At 36.7% G+C, this 20,479-nt stretch overlaps 1 protein-coding gene across 4 annotated transcripts in view; it reads left to right on the plus strand.

The window, feature by feature from the left end:
* SOS1 (SOS Ras/Rac guanine nucleotide exchange factor 1) overlaps positions 1-20,479 on the plus strand; it is a 134,326-nt gene that overhangs the window by 111,965 nt on the left and 1,882 nt on the right. For 2 of the 4 annotated variants that reach the window (XM_051842966.3, XM_089326511.1), the window contains 7 exons: positions 1,576-1,738; positions 2,164-2,281; positions 11,662-11,834; positions 12,039-12,155; positions 13,522-13,786; positions 18,121-18,165; positions 19,719-19,837. In XM_051842966.3, coding sequence (XP_051698926.1) covers positions 1,576-1,738; positions 2,164-2,281; positions 11,662-11,834; positions 12,039-12,155; positions 13,522-13,786; positions 18,121-18,165; positions 19,719-19,837 — 1,000 coding nt within the window. The remainder of the gene's footprint in view (positions 1-1,575; positions 1,739-2,163; positions 2,282-11,661; positions 11,835-12,038; positions 12,156-13,521; positions 13,787-18,120; positions 18,166-19,718; positions 19,838-20,479) is intronic. The other 2 variants (XM_051842967.3, XM_089326512.1) reach the window with 1 other exon arrangement.

Below are 20,479 nucleotides of genomic sequence, written 5' to 3' on the forward strand. Positions count from 1 at the left end.
GAGACACACAGTCTCTTCTCAGTTCTGTGCAATTTTTTCATAGGTTATTTAGTTGCAGGCCATCTCCCACCTTACTTAGTGGGATAGATTCTTAGGCATTTCCATAGCGGGTGTTAGCCATACACACTCTAATCAAAGCTCTATGAGTGATCTTAGTTTTTACACCCAATTGATGACAACTCAAATATTTAAGTAAAGGATGCAAATGAGTTATACTTGTGTAACATGTTTTTAATTGTCCAGCTAACCAGTTAGCTGGAATATGATAAATTTGTAGACATCTAAAATGCTTAAAAGATGCACATATGTTTAATTTGATAATAAGCTATGTATATTTTGACGGTTTTAGGTATAGTGTTCCTAGTGTTAAGACAGGTTCATCTGAGGGCAATGTAATTTGTAAGCTTATATTTTATTAAAGATTTAATATTTTCATTTATATCCTCATTTTTTAGATTATAAGCCATTTAATATTGATAACCAAGTTTAAAACATTTTTCTTTTATTGATAAGTAATCAATCAATAAAAATTCTTTAAATACCAGAAATAGTAAATACTTTCTAAGGACTTTTCTGTTAAACATAGCACACTTCCTTTTAGCTACTCACTAGTGTATATTATATATAGGCACTCAGGATATAAATACGTAAATACCAAGGATTCTTGATAATTAAATATAAAGTGCTTTTGTTTTCACCCATTCATCATTTTCTAAGTAATGTTTTATTTATAATTGTGGTACTTCAACTGACTTCATTATAACCTTAAGAGCTGTTCCTAGCAATATACCCAATTATTTCTCTATGCCAAAGAAAGAAATTAAAACCCTCAATTCAGTGAAGAATTGGATGCAACAAAATTCTTGAATTCTAGAATAAAATCCACTAGAACACATTTGAATACAAAGACCTAAATACATTCAGTAAGATGAATCTCATCACCAAAAGGCATTCTGAAGATGTTTAGCAGTGAAATTGAAGCAAGGAAAATAGTCAGTTTAGTGAAAATTTTAGTATAATTCTTGCTATCTATATAAAATGAATTCTGTAAGTAATGCTGTCAACCTTTCTAAGAGAAGAAAGGGTATAATTTTCCAGTTCAGTGGTCTTCAAAAGGTCATGAAGGGGATTGCTGGGTCTCCTAGAGTGGTAAACATTTAAAAACTGCAGGGTGGGAAGTGGGGTTGGGGCCCTGGTATGCCTTCTGTATTACAAAATAAAGGGCTGGATTCCCTCATTTCTCACAGTCAATCCAAAACACAAAACAGAAAAGGTGAGTCTCATAAAGTAGTTCTAATGATGATAAGATGATGTGCCCAATATAATAGGAAAATGATTGGGTAAGTGTACCAGTCTAGAGAACCAGAGAGAGCAGAATGCTTCACTGGAGAAACTGGAAGATAAACATCTTCCAGGCTCCATGTGTCAGTCACTCTGAGCGTGTCTTCTCTGTAGTTACACTATAGCCACCTCTCCTACCACCAATCTACATCGTTTACTAAGTCCTTTAAACCATAGCTTTGTTGGAAAAACTAAAATTTTTAATTCTTTTTTTTTTCTGTCTTTGATTCCCAGATGTATTGTAGAAACTGAAAATTTAGAAGAAAGAGTAGCTGTGGTGAGTCGAATAATTGAAATTCTGCAAGTTTTTCAAGAGCTGAACAACTTCAATGGTGTCCTTGAGGTTGTCAGTGCTATGAACTCATCACCTGTTTACAGACTAGACCACACATTTGAGGTAGGGTTGATTATCTTTTTTTTTCACATGAACTTCCATTCTCTGTTATAAAAATCAGAATTTTATAATGAATTGATTGTTCTTTTAAAGTTAGGCATTTTCATTAAAAGTTCTGGCTTTTTATAAGAAGGAAAAGCAGTACATTTAATTTTTAATGTAAAATATTAAATACTCATAACTGTGTGAAGACTAGCAAAATAAACTAGATCTCTCTCTCTCTCTCACACACACACACACACACACACACACATATACATCCCTTTAAGTTTTTACTAGGGCCTATGAAAATAGTTTCTTTGAAACAATATTACAGTCTTAGAATCAAACTAATACTCTTGTGTTTGGGCCTTATTGTTAGCCTGGCAATTTTTAGCAAGAGCTGTGATTGCAAGCTTATGACTCCTAAACATTTTCTTTCCTTGTAGCAAATACCAAGTCGCCAAAAGAAAATTTTAGAGGAAGCTCATGAACTGAGTGAAGATCACTATAAGAAATATTTGGCAAAACTCAGGTCTATTAATCCACCATGTGTGCCTTTCTTTGGTAAGTATTTCTTCCTAAATTTTTAATTGTATTTGGGATAAAATAAGACACTTATTTTATAAATGAGTATAAGCATGCATAATATACCAGTAGGTAAAACTGATTTAACACATATTTTAGCACCTGAATCCCCTCAGAATTTTTTTCAATTAGGACTTTTAAAGATGCAGGTTGAAGATCTCTATTCTGAAAAAGCAAAATGTTCCAAAATCTGAAACTTTCTGAGATGATGTCACAGGTGGGAAATTCTGCATCTAACCTCATGTGAATATTGCAGTCAAAATCCAAGCATACTAAAAACACTGTATGAATTATCTCAGGCTATGCATATAAGATATACATGAATCATAAATGACTTTCAGGTTTAGACATGGGTCATATCCCTAGTATATCTTGTTAGTAATATGCAAATACTCCAAGGCTGAAACATTTCTGGCTGTATGCATTTCAGATAAGGAGTAATCTACCTGTGTGTGCATTTCACTTTCCATGCTCATCTTGAGCAGCCATAAGATGTTATATAATACTTAAGTTTTTATATTCATAAAAAACACTTAAATTGAATTTTAATAAACCAGAAACTCTACAGAAGCATGACCAAACTTATCTTCTTTGTAGACAGTTTAGACAGCTAAACTGTAGACGGCTAAAAATTGTTGTGTATATGCCTTTGGATTTACACCTGCAGCATGTCAAAATTTCATTCTCTTCACCCACTCTTTGGATTCCCCTCTACATCAGGGGAGGGAAGTACCTTCTTCTTCCTTTTAAGATTAAATCTACCATCTGATTCTTATCCTCTTCTGTAGGTTCCTCTGTCTTCCATCATTTATTCCTTATATTTCCTTCCTTCAGTATCTCCTTAACACTGGCTTTTCTCTGCGTGTGCATATGTTTTGGTGATCCTTCCTCTGATTGCTTATAGAAATGATGATCTCCATTGTTTCTCTTGTGTTTAGTCTTTTTAGCCTGTGGTGTATTTGCTTGTAGCCTTTTCCTCCTTTATATCTAGTTTTATATATATGATTCTAAGTTATACTTCATAGAACAATGCTATATTCTGATATTTTTTCCATTTAAGACCTATTTTGTCACTTTTTTTGTTTAGATTTTATAGTCAACCACTTTTATATTCACTTCTAATATTTTTGCTTTGTATACATTGTATATAATTGTAATTGTATAACATGTACATTTTATGGTTTACTTCTTTCATTTATCATACCTAAGTATATTTTTATTTTTTAGCAAATAATCTTCATGTTAATAATTTAAAGTGGCTACATAATATTCCATAAGAATATGACAGTGGGCCGGCGCCGCGGCTCACTAGGCTAATCCTCCGCCTTGCGGCGCCGGCACACCGGGTTCTAGTCCCGGTCGGGGTGCCGGATTCTGTCCCGGTTGCCCCTCTTCCAGGCCAGCTCTCTGCTGGCGCGCCGGCCGCGGCGGCCATTGGAGGGTGAACCAATGGCAAAGGAAGACCTTTCTCTCTGTCTCTCTCTCTCTCACTGTCCACTCTGCCTGTCAAAAAAAAAAAAAAAGAATATGACAGTGTATTAACCATTATGCTGTGAATGGACACCTTATTTCCAGCTTTTTTGCTTTCCTAAATAATGTTATTATTAATATCTTCATTTATACCTTTTTCCTATATTTGAGAGTAACACCTTGAGACAGATAACCAGAAGAGGAATTACATAGGTAAAAAGGTATCAGTTTTTTTTAACTCTTGATACATATTGTCAGCTTGTTTTCTGAAAGGTTTATACCTGTTTTTAAACTTTTAAATTTATTTTTATTTTATTTGAAAGTCAGGGAGACACAAAGAAAGACTGAAAGAGAGAGAAGGAGAACTCTCCTGTCCACTAGTTCATTCCCCAAACACAGTCTAGTCTCCTATGTGAGTGTCAGGGACCCAACTACCTGAGTTTTCACTTGCTATCTCCCAAGGTGGTGTGCAGGAAGCCGGAATAGGGGGTGAAGCTGGAACTTGAACCCAGGCACTCTGTGGGCTGGGGGCATCCCAAGTGGCATCCTAATGGCGGTGTCCAATGCTTGCCTCAGGCTTATGCTCCTTGGTGCTATCTATCATCATGAGGGTATAACAAAAACAGATTTCATCCCAGTATTTTCAACTTTGAGTACCTATTTTTATAAAATGTTTATTGTTTTTATAGGTAAAAACTACTACCTATTTGTTGTAATAATATCCTTTCTTTGATCCCTGTAGACATTTTTTATATACTTGCATTCCTTCTTGTCTATGTCCATAGTTTTAACAATCTGCCTTTTCAGTTTATATGTTTAAACTGTCCATTTTTACCATTATATTTTCTTTTGTTTCCAACCTTAGAAAGTTCATCTAATCTAGTAATTTAATATCCAATCATATTTTCTTCTAGCTTTTTTATGATTTGGTTTTCAGAATTATATTTAACTTTAATCAAACTGAAGTCTCTTAGATATCATATGAAATACTCAAATTTCTTTTCCAACAAACTGTTTGTAGGCCCAGGTTCATTAAAATAATTCTTACATATATGGGGCCTTGTTCTTTAATACAAATTATATCCCACTGATTTCTTAAACCAGTGCCATAATTTTAATTATTGTCATCTTGTAATTAGTAATTCTCAGTTGGGGCTAACTCTTTTCCCCTCTCCCCAAGAAAATTTAGCATCCTCTGGAGGCATTTTTTTTTTTCAATTGTTCCTGCTGCGATGGTGCTGCAAGCATCTAGTAGATGTTGCTAAAATCCTTCAGTGCACAATACAGTCCCTCACAATGAAGAAATTCCCAGTCCAAAATATCAGTAGTGCCAAGGCAGAGAAACTCTGCTTTATAAAGCATTTTCATTTATAAAAGTTAATTCTTTGGTGTTTCTTCAGTATTTTTGTTCCCACTTTTGTCTGTTTTCCAAATGAACTTTATAATTTGGTGAAAGGGAGGAAGGTGTCCCAAATACAATTGTAACAATCTATCAATTATTTTGGTATGAAAACTTGATGATATTTAGCATTTCTCATTATTTTTCCTGGGCATTTTTGGTTGTAAATAGTGTTAATACAGTTAATTGTAACAAGTTTTAATTTCCTTGTGTTTTCTAAATATTTAATCATGCCAACAAATAATGAGACAGTGTTTCTTCTGAGTTATGCTTTTAGGAATTAGTCATAATTTCCTAAACAAAGGTTAAAAACAGCGGCAAACATGCAGGTCTGTTTTAAACTCAGTTTCAGCATGGAAAAGTATAATTATACAACTTTCTTGATCAGATTTTTTTATCATGTTATGAAACTGTCTTGTTATTGAACTGTTTCATTATTTGCATTCAGCTATATTTACAAAAGTGTTTTTAATTGATCCTCTTTACAACTTTTCTTTCCCATTTCTATTTTGTCATAATTAATTTCTGCTGTTTTCTTGAGGACATTTTCTTCCCTAAAAAAATTTTCTTTAAAGAGTTAGAGAGAGAGAGAGAGCGAGATCAATCGATCGATCAATCAATCAATCATCCATCCACTGGTTTACTCCCCAAATGGTGGAAACAGCCGGGGCTGGGCCAGGATGAAGCCAGGAGCCTGGAACTCTATACAGGTCTTCCACATGGGTGGCAGGAGCCCAAGTTATTAGGCCTTCTTCTACTGCATTCGCAGGTGTGTTAGCAGGGAGCACGATCAGAAGTGAACTTGGACTCAACCAGTGCTTATGGGCTGCTGGCATCACAGATGGCAGCTTAACTTGCTGTGCCACAGTGCCAGCTGCCCTCTCTAAATTCTTGATAAGAAAAAAAAATTAGGCTCATTTATGTTTTTTTCCTAATAAAACATTAAGACCTATGCATTTACTCTTTTTTTTTCCCCTAAAGATTTATTTATTTACTTGAAAGAGTTACACAGGGAGAGGAGAGGCAAAGAGGTCTTCCATCTGCTGGTTCATTCCCCAATTGGCCACAGTGGCTGGAGCTGCACCGATCCAAAGCCAGAAGCCAGGAGCTTCCTCCAGGTCTCCCATGCAGGCGCAGGGGCCCAAGGACTTGGGCCATCTTCCACTGCTTTCCCAGGCCGTAACAGAGAGCTGGATCAGAAGTGGAGCAGCCGGGATTCGAACTGGCACCCATATGGGATGCCAGCACTGCAGGCTGCAGTTTTACCCACTATGCCACAGTGCTGGCCCCTGCTGGGGGCTGGTGCTGTGGCATACCAGGTTAAAGCCCTGGGCTATAGCACCAGCATCCTATATGGGTGCCGGTTTGATACCTGGCTACTCCACTTCCAATCCAGCGCTCTGCTAATTTGCCTGGAAAGATGGTTCAGGTGCTTGGACCTCTGCTCCCATGTGGGAGACCCAGGTGAGGATCCTGGTTCCTAACTTTGGACTAGCCCAGCTCTAGCAGTTGAAGCCATTTGGAGAGTAAACCAGTGAATGGAAGACTTCTCTCTGTCTCTGTCTCTCTATTTCTCTCTCTCTCTGCCTCTGCCTCTGCCTCGCCCTCACCCTCTCTGTGACTTTGCTTTTCAAATAAATACGCATATCTTAAAAAAAAAAAAAAGGAATTAAAAGATAAGTTTATTTTGATGTAAAAGAATTTTGAAATCCATTCATAGTTTTTTCATAATACACATTTTTATGAATTTTTTGAAGATGCCTTGTATGCATAGACTTCAAAAGTTTTTTTTTTTTTTTTTTTTTTTTGCAGTAAAATAAACTTATCTTTTAATTCCGTTTTCCATGAAGTTATTGAAGTATCCCTTACAAGGGAACTAGAAAGGATCTGGGTAGGTAAGGCCAATGTTTGGGTTAACCAGTATGTCGACATTTTTTGAGTACCTACTAAGTACCAGGAACTATGGTGCTTAGACAAGTGAGAAATTCTTGTACGTAAATGGGCTTGTATTTCTGCCGCTCATGATATTCTATGCTCTCTGGTACACAGAGATGAAAAAAACCCTCAGAACCCATTCATTGTACTCACTGGTAGACCCCATACTATTTGACCCCATCTCCCTGATGGATGGGTAGGTTTTCAGTCATACAAACTGACCTTTCAAAAGTTCTCTCTGTCTCAAATTAACATAACTAATATTTCATAATGTTGTTTAGTGAAAAAACTTTCAGACCTGTATTTGCAGTGGGACTCCATTAAGATGTTTTACAGGTAAGCTGAGTGATTTAGTGACTGAATATAAACATGTACAGATATTTTGATAGGTACACAGATAGCACACCTGCCAACCGCCCTATCCTTTCTGCTCATCTTCCTGGTTAAGAAGACTCTGTTCTTAGAAGGTGGTGTATCTAAAACTGTTCCTGGTCAGCTCAGCTATTCTAGGAAAATGTTTACTGTTCTCAAACTAAAGCTTCTCCGTATCTACAATTAGGCTGCTTTTGTCTTTCTAACACAGTATGTTAGAGCCAAATGTTATTGCTGCTTCACGTCTACAGGGTAGTTTATCGAAACTCCTTCCAGATTCCTGTCTTTAATTCTGGATACTGTTTTTCCCCTCTTCTCTGGGAGGAAAGTCAGAAGTAATAGCTGACACTTTTACTTCTTCTATTATCTTACTAGAATTCTTTTGTTGTTGTTGTTTTCAAAAGTTTATTTATTTATTTGAAAGAATTACAGAGAGATGGAGAGACAAAAGAGAGAGGAGAGCGCCCCCATCTGTCATTTCACTCCCCAAATGGCCGCAACACCCAGGGCTGGGCCAGGCCAAAGCCAGGACCCAGGAGCTTCATCTGGGTCCCCCATGTGGGTGACAGGGCCTAAGTACCCAGGCCATCCTCCACTGCCTTCTCAGGCATATCAGTAGGGAACTGGATTGGAAGTGGAGCAGCCGGGACTGGACTCAGCACCCATATGGGATGTTGGCGCTGCAGGGCAGCCAAACCCACTATCCCACAGCGCCAGCCCCACCAGAATTCTTACAGAAGTCTTTTGCTATACTGCCACCATTTGTAGGGGAAAATGTAGGGCAATTTCTCTTTCCAGAGCTCTGCCAGAATTCTGGTCGATATCTCAGATTTTCACTATACATTAAAATGTTCTACTCAAAGGAAAAATGAATATGTGGGCAAATTAACATTCTGTAAATAGGACATACCTCACCCAATTTCTCATAGGTGTACAAACATCCAAGTTTGTACCATCGGCTTTCCCTTTCCTTTTATGCAGCTCTGATCTGTGTACTCCTTCTGGTCTTCATAAATTTTCTTCATCTCCACTTTTGCTTTGTATCAGAATTGATTATATTGGGGTGGGCTTTGTGGCATAGCCGGTTAAGCCACTGCTTGTGACGCTAGCATCCATTTCAGATCACCAGTTCAAGTCTCGGCTGCTCGGTTTCTAGTGCAGCTCCCTGCTAACGTTCCTGGGAAAGCAGTGGATGATGGCCCAAGTACTTGGGCCCCTCTGCCACCCATGAACAGGATGGAGTTCTTGGCTCTTGGCTTTGGCCAGTCCCAGACCTGGCTGTTATGGGAAGTGAACCAGTAGATGGAAGATCTGTCTCTGTCTCTCGGTGTTACTGTGCCTTTCAAATGAATAAATCTGGAAAGGGGAAGAGAAAGGGAAGAGACTATATGTCTCCCACACCCTAGTCTAATTCTTCAAATGCCCTTCCATCTGTTAATGAATAATATGCTCTTTTATTCATTTAAAAAATATCCAGACCTAGGACTGAGTGTTGAGAAAGTAACCTTTTTATTTAAAAAGAAAAAAATTTAGCTTTGCTAGTATATAATATTCATATACACAGGCTGGCACCGCAGCTCACTAGGCTAATCCTCTGCCTGTGGTGTCGGCACTCCGGGTTCTAGTCCCGGTTGGGGCACCGGATTCTGTCCCGGTGTGCCTCTTCCAGTCCAGCTCTCTGCTGTGGCCTAGGAAGGCAGTGGAGGATGGACCAAGTGCTTGGGCCCTGCACCCGCATGGGAGACCAGGAGAAGCACCTGGCTCCTGGCTTTGGATCAGCGCAGCGCGCCGGCTGTAGCAGCCATTTGGGGAGTGAACCAATGGAAGGAAGACCTTTCTCTCTCTCTCTCTCACTGTCTAACTCTGCCTGTCAAAAAAAAAAATTCATATACACATACATATAGGTTCTGCATTTAAAAAAAAATACTATATGTCGGGGAGGGAGGAGAATATGTGCCTAAGCTTTTTTTTTTTTTTTTTTAACTGATGCAGTATATGATTGTCAAAGTTTGGATGCCACTGCTTTGATCATTTGTTCTTTTATTCATCAGTTATAAAATAGTTTCCAAAATGTATCCGAAACTTCCCTGAAGTGCTCTTATAGGCATTTTCACAGCTTCAGGTGTGCTTTTACCATTTATGACATGCATTCTCTTATTCCTCCTGTGTTGTCAGTGTCCATCATTATGCCAGCATAATTTAATCAACAAAGTACAAAGAAGTGAGATCTTCCTCCCACTGCCACCACTCTCTGCCCAAACCAGTTAATTAATTGGTTCTTGGCAAGTCTGCATTTTAAATATTTATCCCTGCCTCTCAATTCCCTTAGGCCCTAATCAACCCTCATCATCTCACCAGTACCACTGTTGGCCTGCTAACTGATCTGAACTCCATCCAACCCATCTGGCATTTGGCACAGTTAGAGTAATCCTTCTAGAATACAAAGATGTTTAAAATCCCCTATCTATCTCCTGGATAAAAATTAAGTTCTTTAACAAAAGGCACTCCCTGACCCAGTCCGGGTATTACTACCCACAAACCAACTGTTCACAGGTGAGCCATCAATTTGTGACCAGTTTGGAAAGTTGATTTTGGCTGTCACTGAATATGCATACTCCTGTGGACTTGTCACAATGAACACTGAAATTTAGTAGATCATGCAGCTTATGTAAAGGAGGATATAAGTGGTGGAGAGTAAAGCAGCCAAATGATTGGCAGATATGGGAAATGAAAACCAATGCCTACTAAAACACATGTAACTTTTTCTTAAGAATGTATCCTCAAGAGTGGCCTAGGTGCTAAGAAATAGCTAAGTAACTAATGCACAGTAATAACTCTATACTTTTAAAAATCAAATAGGCATTGATGTCAATCATATTTGGTTGTTATGACTTATTCAGTACTGATTTGAGTCATTTAATCTATTCAAGGCTATTGCCAAAAACTCTAGTATTTAAAAGTATGCTTCTGTCATAATAGCATGTAGAGCCACTCATTTAGTCCTTGCCTTTGTCCACTCGTCTGACATCCCTCCCTCTTCCTCCCTGTACACCAAGCCTCTGGGCTGTAGCCATGTCAGACAACATGCCATCTCTGAGTATGCCTTCCAAGCTTCATCACAGGTCTGTACCTTCGTTCACATCTCTGCTCTGCTTGGAATCTCTTCTATCTATCAAATTTCTATTCATTTTTTGAGACTTAGATTCTCAGCATGACCTCGCCTGTGTTGTGTTTTCTAATCACGTCAGCCCAGCAAAGAGGAACACCTCCTTTGGGCTCTCATAGCATCTTATGCATTACTACTAATACAACACCTCCTAAAATAGCACTTACCAACTTGTACTGCAGTGGCCCACACTCAAAGCTCTGGGCACCTTGCGGTCAGGATGGTCTTTTTGCTCTTTGTAGCTGCAATACCAAATACAGTATTTGGCACACAGCAGAGATTCAGTGCCTGGGTATTGAGTGAGTGAACTCAGTATTCACACACCTCTTTTCTCTGCACATCATCATAGTCAATATTCGGGGGAAAGGCAAAAGATAAGAAGATAGGGTAGGATGCAACAATAGTATCAGCCATCACAACTACCAGCTTACCACTAAGTCTAGAAGTGCTGAAGACCAGAATATTTCAAAAACTAGATGCAATCCTGTGTGTCATAGGCTTGCACATGCTTCCATATTTCTATGAGTAAGCCTACACAAACAGTATTTCTTCTGAACTGCAAATCATAGCAACCTCTTGCAGCGCCTCAAGAGCTGAGAAGAAAATGTGATACTCTGAATTAGCATTTTTCCCCCTTTGCCAAAAAATGTCATTAATGAAATGGGATTACTTTTTGGTTCATTTAACAAAACTGTTACTTATGTCAAATAACAATGGTTTGGGGGGGGGGGTATGGAAATTGATTATTTTATGAAAAACCTATCAATTTTATTAAACTTGGTCTCCCTTTTTCTTGGCCATTTATAAAATTTAAGTGTTTCACAGAAGAATTTGATACCTATTAAAAATTTTCTTGACATTTACTTAGCTTACTGCTTTTCACATATGGAAATGTAAGTCTTGATTCTTTGGTTTTGGTGACTGAGATGGTACAGCGTAACATCCCCCCAATTAATGAGAAGGAAAAAACTGGCTTTTCTTTCTTTATCCTTGAAATAATTTTATTATATCTTCTAGGAATTTATCTCACTAATATTTTAAAAACAGAAGAGGGCAACCCTGAGGTTCTGAAAAGACATGGAAAAGAGCTTATCAACTTCAGCAAAAGGAGGAAAGTAGCAGAAATAACAGGCGAGATCCAACAGTACCAAAATCAGCCTTATTGTTTACGAGTAGAATCAGATATCAAAGTAAGTTGAATTATTTGTGTACACATATTTCTGATGATAAGCTGTCTATTCAATAGAAGGTTTATTTTATAGAAGAGAAAAAATGAAAATAAAGCTTAAATAATTCAAATTTTCTTAATGTTAAAAGTTTCCTTAAATTATTTTCATGAGTCTCTCACTAAACGTAAAACATTTAATATTAATAATTCTTTGCATTTATTTTAGAGGTTCTTTGAAAACCTGAATCCAATGGGAAACAGCATGGAAAAAGAATTCACAGACTATCTCTTCCACAAATCCCTAGAAATAGAACCACGAAACCCTAAGCCTCTCCCAAGATTTGTAAGCATTCGTATTTATTTTATATACTTTTTATAGTTGTCTTCCACATCTAGTGGTGTCATCCCTACCCATATATGTTTTATAGATAAGTTTTGTATAAAGGTTTTTGGTGAGGAAGTCACATGGAACAGTTTAGTAATTTCAAAAAGTACTTTAGATAAATATACCCAGAAATATCCCATTTGGTCCCAAATAAAATGAACATTTTTATTAATGGAGAAAATCTTGATATGATAGATGATGAAAATAGAAATGTTAAGTTTTTCTTTTTGGTTTTACTCAAAGTGACTTTTAGGAGTTATTTCAAGGGCAGGACATTTAATAAATTTATACTAATTCACTTATAGTAAATTTACATTAAAAATGCTACTTTTTGAAAGTAATGATTTATTCTAAATTTTAACCTTGAATCATTAGCAATAAAATTACCAGGTTTGGCTAGAGATACTTTCTTTGGGAAAATAAAGTTTCCATTGTTTTTTAGTACTTGTCAGTGTCCAAATATATGAGAGTGCTTCAAACAGTTCATGGAAAATCGAATTAAAAGATAAGTATATTTTGGGGCAAAAAATTTTGAAATCTATGCATAGTTTTTTCATGAACTTTTTGATGACCCCATGTATACGTGGACTTCAAAAATTTTTTGTACCTAAATAAACCTGTCTTTTCCATTTTCCTGTGAACTTTTTGAAATACCCATGTATATCCAGTATCATCAACTCTCCGATCTGAATCTATTATTTCCGGGACAGTCAACAATCAGGAAGCAGATCTACATGGGTTAAAAGATACCTGGTTTGCTTCATGCGGCATGCTGATATCACTGAGAAATGACTGCTCTGTAAGGAAAATTCTGTAGAAGTAACACACACACCCAGATGCAAGCCTGGGCAACTGAATGCGTTTGTATAGAGCTCAAATGACACTAGTGGCATCACTGCATCACAGCACAGGAAGGGGCTGTGTTCATGATGGTGACTGTCACCCGGGGTACAGTGCTCAAAAAGTGTTGCTCAGGAAATTCTATTTGCTCAAAATAGTCTGTTTGAAAAAACTAAAGAAATATATGCTATATTTTAGAAACTTTTCTACTTAAAATATTAAGATTATAAATATTTTGGTATTTGTAGGATTCAGACTCAGTTATTTAAAGGAATGTGTTACCAAACAATGTAGGTAGCCAAGGCTTTAGCAAAATGGAATGTTAATGCTTAAACTTGGACACTTTGATCTGAGTCATTATGTAACTTATTAGTGATTTGTGGTTTTCCCAGATATTCGTTAACTTTGATCAGGTACATGTAGAAAAAAAATTCCTTTCTACTGTGGTGTGTTAAGTATTGTATTTCTTTTGGTATCTCTACAGCCAAAAAAATATAGCTATCCCCTTAAGTCTCCTGGTGTTCGTCCATCAAACCCAAGACCAGGAACCATGAGGCATCCTACACCTCTGCAGCAGGAACCAAGGAAAATTAGTTATAGTCGGATCCCGGAGAGTGAAACAGAAAGTACAGCATCTGCTCCAAATTCTCCCAGAACACCATTGACACCTCCTCCTGCTTCTGGTGCTTCCAGTACCACGGATGTGTGCAGTGTGTTTGATTCTGATCATTCAAGCCCTTTTCACTCAAGTAGGTGCTAAAATGTTAAATGTTTTAAAGTATTTATTAATATTAATGTACCAGAGATGAAAAAGAATCTGGATTTTGTGTGTGTATGAATTCAGACTAGTCAATTACCATTTAAAAATATCGTTATAAAAATACAAAACAAATTCAAAACTCCAGCAACTTAGAATTCTTTTTAGAAAATGTACCAGAATAGCCCTCTTTAAATTTATTATAGTTTACTAAGAAGCCTAATGGTAAAATTAGTGATTTAAACTACTGTATTCCAAATGCATCCCTCATATCTGGGAGAAACAGATAACCCTTAAAAAACATACAGAATATTTGTCTCATGTGTTAATTGCCTCCAAAATTATTGTATTTGAATACTCAAGTCTAAGCATCGCCTCCCCACCAAATTCAGCAGTACCTTCTAACTTTGCAGTGTATCAGGTTCAAACTCCTGCCTGACCCTTTCTCAGTCTACCCCAAGGTGCCCTGATGGTATATAACATGATAATTTTAAATGTCTAGTAGTCACTTTAGAAAAAGCAAAACTAATTATGTGAAAATAGTTTTAATAATAAATTTTGGGGCTGGCACATTGAGTTATGCTGCCTCTTACAATGCTGCCATTCCATATTGGAGTGCTAGTTCAAGCTCCAGCTGCTCCACTTCCAATCCAGTTCCTTTTATTGAACTTGGTATATTAAAATTGTCATTTCAGTGTGAAATCAATATAAAAATGTATGACTGAGATATTTTACATTTTTAAAAAATTCTAAATCTTTTAAATTCAGTGTGTATTTTATACTTATAGCACACGTTAAATCAGACAAGCCACAGTCAGTGTCCAGTAGTCTCATATGGCCAGTGGCTACCCAACAAACAGCTCAAGCACTAGCCCCTTGGAAAGGCTGCCCCTTAAATCCAGATTGCCATGCATTTTCTAATTGAGTATTTCATCCGGAGCTTTAAAGATTATTTTAGAACATATAACCATTTTAAAAGTATCCATGATTAAATCAAAACTTAAGTCCCATTGCCTCGGCTCTCTTGTGACCATTTCCACATGCTCTCCCCATTGGCTGCTTCAGGTCAATGTGCTGACAAAGCTTCACCCTGGTAGCTGACCTAACAGAATCCAGTCCCGGAGGCTACATGGTATTATTAGGAGGAAGAGATTGAGAAGCACTGACCTATGAGTTAGGAATCTGGTTTCTTACCACAGTCTGCTAGTGAGCTTTCTGATTTTAGATGAAATATATTTTTTTGTGCCTTCTGGGAATCAGACTGTATTTTTAAGGTTTCTTCCAACTCAGAGAATAGAAGCAAAAATCTTAACATAATTCTTTGGAGGTATATTGTTTTGAGATTTAGTCCAGAATCTTGTTTCTCCCTGTAGTGTACATATATTTGAAGTTATTCAACAGTCTGTCCTGTCTTTGTACCATCTAAAGGGTGTTTGCCTCGAGGATACTGTATTTTGGCTTTATGTGCAACTCTGGATCAGAATCAGTGCTGCACAATGGGTCTTCAAAAAGTTCATGGAAATACTATGTATGATTTCAGAACTTTTCAAAAAAACCATCTTTAAACTCCATTTTTCCACAAAGTTTCTGAGATACTCTTGTACACATTGTAAACTGTCATATTTCTGATTAAGTTCAAACAGACATCAGGTAAGAAAAATTCCCCAACTTGCCAACTCCCTAAATTTATAAAATGAAACCAACACTTTTTCTGCATACTTGACCTAAAATCATTATTTATTCTGAGCAATTTAATTGCAGGATTTTTTTTCTTAGAAAAGACAACTATATGTATATAACAACACACACACACACACACACACATACACATACATACATGCATACATATAAGGATTCCCAAAGAAATTAATTATTGATGCCCCAGGAAAGCCATCAATTGCAAATTCTGCTTCTCTTAGTTTAAGTAACTAAAGACAGTAGAGGTAGAAAAATAGGAACCAAGTTTCTGTATGAGTGCTAAATTTAAATGATCAAACAGGGAAGGAGTCACTCTGGAATGGAATGTTGTAGTCAATCTTTGTTACATGTGTTAGTCGAGCTGTATTACATAGCTAGCCAACGGGAGAAACAGCATTCTAGGATTTAGGCTTTATAATCTTAGACTTTAGGATTTTCTCACTGTCTTTTTTCCTTATGATAAAGAAAATCCCTATTCCCACTCAGTTTGCTAATGGTAAAAGTTGTAAATAACTGATTTTAAAATCAAATAAGCCAACGTAATATAAAAATACCCATGTTGATGCCTTACTTAAAACTTATCAGAAGCTTATGTGTGTCAAAGATCCTCAAGTGCTCTTGAGTCCACTCCGAGTACCGGGGGAGCTCCAGAGCCTCCATCTTGCTAACCACTCTGTCGCCCCCAGAGTGAATACTACTTTTTTTGTTTCTCTTGGGGCTTGGTAGAAAAACTGCCTTGATTGCACTCTTACGTCATCTGAACACATTCCACTCAATAGAAGGCAGCAAAAAGTGCCATTCCTTATATTTTCCAAAAGGCAGTGTTTCACTAGAATCCTTTCATCAGTTTTAATCGCACTCTTTTATGCCAGCGTGTCTTTGGCATCTCTTACTCCTTACTAAGCACTTACACAAAGACAGCTTGCAGTATTGAGAGGTGAAAGAGAATCATAGTTAAAATGCTGTGGAAGTTTGTCAAACGATGACCTGACTGAACAAAAATGGTCATGGAAAGCTTTCTGGTAAACACAGGGCAGGAAGGAACCGGCCACCTCCTTAGTGCTGCCACGTACACACCCTTGTCTGCCTGTAAGGTGATGCTCATAGCGGCTGGAGAAGGAGGAAAGACCACCAGGATCATTGCTTTGTTTCTGCTGCAGTAGCAAAGGCAAGAATGGTGCAAGGCTTTGTGCTTCCCTTCCTGGTCATAGAAGGGAACCAAAGGGCCCACCTGCTCTGTGTGCTGCAGATGAGCCTTATCTCCGTCCCTCAGCAGAGAAGCTCTGACAAGAAGATGTTTTACAAACATTTCAAACTGGAATTTGCTTCATGGAAGATTGCACATGAAGAGTTAGAAATCCATTAACCAGACGTTAGTGTTTAAGATGCTGTCCCTAATTTAAATATATAATTTTTTCCACTAGGACAGTGCTTGTTTCTGTTTCAAGGATGATTTCAACCCTACCTCTTCAGGGTAATCCCCTGGGGAGCTCTAGAAAACACCTGTGCCCAGCCCACACTATGCTGGCGCTGTTCTCTGGGCACCGGTATTTTTTCAAGTTCTGTAAGGATTTCTCATGTGCCGCTGAGCTTGAGAGCCATGGATCTGCCCCTGGGATTTGTACTTAATAAACTGATACTGCTCTTTAAATTAACTGAGTCTCACCCTTCAGTCATGGTCAGTATATTTGTTCAGCATCCAGTTGACAAGAATTTCTAACCTATCTCTTGATTAGACAGCATAAAATTCTAAGAGAATTCTTAAGAATATTTTCCAGATGGCGAGACCAACCAATGAGTTAAAAGAAATAAGGCCAAAGATGTGCCCCAAATTTACCAAGTGTTTGAATCTAAGACCATGCTATATGTGAACATGTTCAAAGCCAACTTTACATCCATGTCTATAAGTGTGTATGCATCTGTATAATTCTTTCAAAAAGACTGCAACCTGTAATAGTCAACGGATGTGATTTTATTTCTGTATTGTACTAATTATACCATCATTTTTTAATATTGTTGAAATTAGACACTTTAAATTTATCAGTTTCCTTCAAAAAATGTCTTTCAGCCCCAAACTTTTACTGATTTTTTTAGAGTGTTTATTGCCACAAAAGGAAAAAAGCTGTATCACTTTCAGCTTGTTTGAATATCCAGAGCTGTAGTTATTTTGTGATGAGAATACCTGTCCCAGGAACACTTTTCGAAAGTATAAAGTACTAAGAAATTCCCTTTTCTTTTTAATTTGTATAAAATAATTTCTTATTTATTACTTCTTTCACAAGTTTGAATTTTCAAAATAATTTTTAGTAAATGACATTTCTGAATGGCCCCCTGAATTCTTTGCTTGATTTAATCTGTGCAACTTAGTCTTACAATAATATAGTTTTCTTGTGAATATTTGTCATTTAATTATTACATCAAACAGTAAATCTAAAACATCTTCAAAGTTCCAAATATTAACTCAGTTTTTTCTTCTCAAAAGTAAGTAATAATGAGTTTTTATTAAAAATTGTTACACCATTCTTTAGAATTAGAATGACAAGAATAACACTTTCATCATAAATTTTTACATATGGGTTGAATATATCAATGAAAGAAAAATCTACTTTTTCTTGTTTCCTTTCACAGGCAGCGATACCGTCTTTATCCAAGTAACACTGCCCCATGGCCCAAGTTAGTATATTTGGTTTAAGACTCATAATTCTTGCTTTGGCTTTAAAAAATCAAACCAAGTGTAACCTTTCCTGCTAAAACTCGTCTTGGGTCTGGCAGCATTGGTACCTTGCTTGCAACATCTTAGAAGTGAGGCCCTCACTTGTGCTATCTTTTAATCATAAGTGATTTGCTTAAATTTATATACTTTTCATGCTTTTTTAAAAACTTTTTTTTCCCTCTTTTAAAAGAACATATTAAATGAGTGGCTTCCCCCATGTAACCATTTCTCTTTTCCCACTATGGAGTTCTGAATATATTTTACTGCTCAACTTTGAAAACAGCAGCAAGAGCATGCATGCGCATATGGGAATGCTGGCAGCTAAAGCAGTGTCTGAATCACAACTATACATAGTTTGGTAGACAGCTTAGGCTGGAGGCAAATAACTGCAGCTATTTACATGATAAGGCCCAAGTAGTTATCATTAAGTTGCATTGTAGCTCTTTGCTTTTGAAGTAAACTAACCATTCAATTCCATTATTTTAATTATATTAAGCTTACAGATTAATATTTTTGCTGTCCTTTCATAAAAAAGATTTCAAAATTTATACAATGGAAAATATTGTACACTAAAGTTAGTATACATAGTCTCTTAAGAAAAAGGTAGTTGATCATTTGAATAATTCAGAACACAAAGTGCTTTTTAAATTATTTTGTAACATTTAACTGACAAAAGCTTAATGCCTAAAGGGGAAAAAAAATCCTACCAAGTATAATTTTAGTGATTGGATGGCTTAAGTATTTTTTCATGTCCATTTTTATAGTATTTATAAACTAGCTAACTTACACATGTGTTGTCTTTCAGAGTGTAATGATTTACATACCTACATTATGCCCTTGTCACCATAAATGTCTGTTAGACAGGTTCTCAGTAGAAGCTTTACTTTGTGTGTCTGCCTCAGTCATCTTAAATAGTTTCATCGCAGCTCCAGTTTTTAGATTAGAGGCTGATTTTGCTGATACGCTAAGGATAACCTATACCTAAGCAAAATGCGGAGAAATCCTTCCCTGGACAGTAGATTCTTTCCCTTGCATCCACTGAGAGAACTGCTGGAGAGAGGCACTGGGGACAGAGGTTAGGATCAGAAACTCTATTCCCAGGAACTATCCAGAAAGACCTGGGAATTTCTATACTAATAAAGTCAGAGGCAAAAATGAACCCATCACAAAACTTAACAAAAATTACCATTCCAAAGATTTTTTTAATAGTTTGTTATCTCTCCCAAAAATCTGAGAATCAGACTCAATTAAAAATCCCAATAACAGATTGACACTGGGAATGTTATTTTGTTCAAGAATCAAAATAACAGTGTCTTAGGCAGCTTTTTTCTAAAAATTCTGCTAAGAAATTTCTGCATGCATTTATAGCAGTTTGCTTTAATAAATGAAATACTACTGGGTACTTCTACATATTTCTTTTAATAGATATAATCAATTTCCAGCTAAATCTTTTCAAGATTAATAAATGAAATAAAATTCCCATGAACTGTTTTTAAAATGTAACATCCTACAGGATCTGCTTCAGTATCATCTATAAGTTTAACCAAGGGCACTGATGAAGTGCCTGTCCCCCCTCCTGTTCCTCCACGAAGACGACCAGAATCTGCCCCAGCGGAATCTTCTCCATCTAAGGTAAAGTAGAAAATCTTGTTATCTGGAAATTGGAATCAATACAGTTATAGTATCATCAGTTGTTTAGATATAGTTTATTTTAAACTGGGATAGATGAACATCTCAGAATATTTGGGCTTAGTTTAATAAGGATTCATGTAGTCATGTTTATTTCTTTTCTTCTGAAGTTAGTTTTGGGTATGTTTTTATAAACCCATTATAAACCAAAAGCTATTGATAAGGTTAAAGAAATATGACGTTTTAATCTGTAAAGTAAGAGTAATTTGGTTTCAAGCAGTTCTTTAAAAATACATACAGAGACAGAGGACAGGAGAGACAGATCTGAAGCTTCGTGTGAAGGCACTCTACCAGGGAAATGGTTGTCTCAGCATATGCTGAGCCCAGAATAGTGATTCTGACAGGCTTTTAAATGGGATTGTCACAAAAATGCTGAGTTGGAAGAGACCCTAAAGGTTCATAATAGCTATTTTTTTCTAGCTGTTTAAATTTCTTTTCCTTTTTTTCTTTTTTGGCTTAGTTCATTGTTTAAAGCTGTCCAGAGAGCAGAGTACGTGGATAAGATAAGACAATCTATAGAACTTTATGGAATATTAATAGTAAATTTAAAATTGTGAAATTAATAGGTTACTTATGCTAAATCAG

Source organism: Oryctolagus cuniculus, chromosome 2, assembly GCF_051225735.1.
Source record: "Oryctolagus cuniculus isolate XC-2025 breed Fujian yellow rabbit chromosome 2, ASM5122573v1, whole genome shotgun sequence".
Taxonomy (NCBI): domain Eukaryota; kingdom Metazoa; phylum Chordata; class Mammalia; order Lagomorpha; family Leporidae; genus Oryctolagus; species Oryctolagus cuniculus.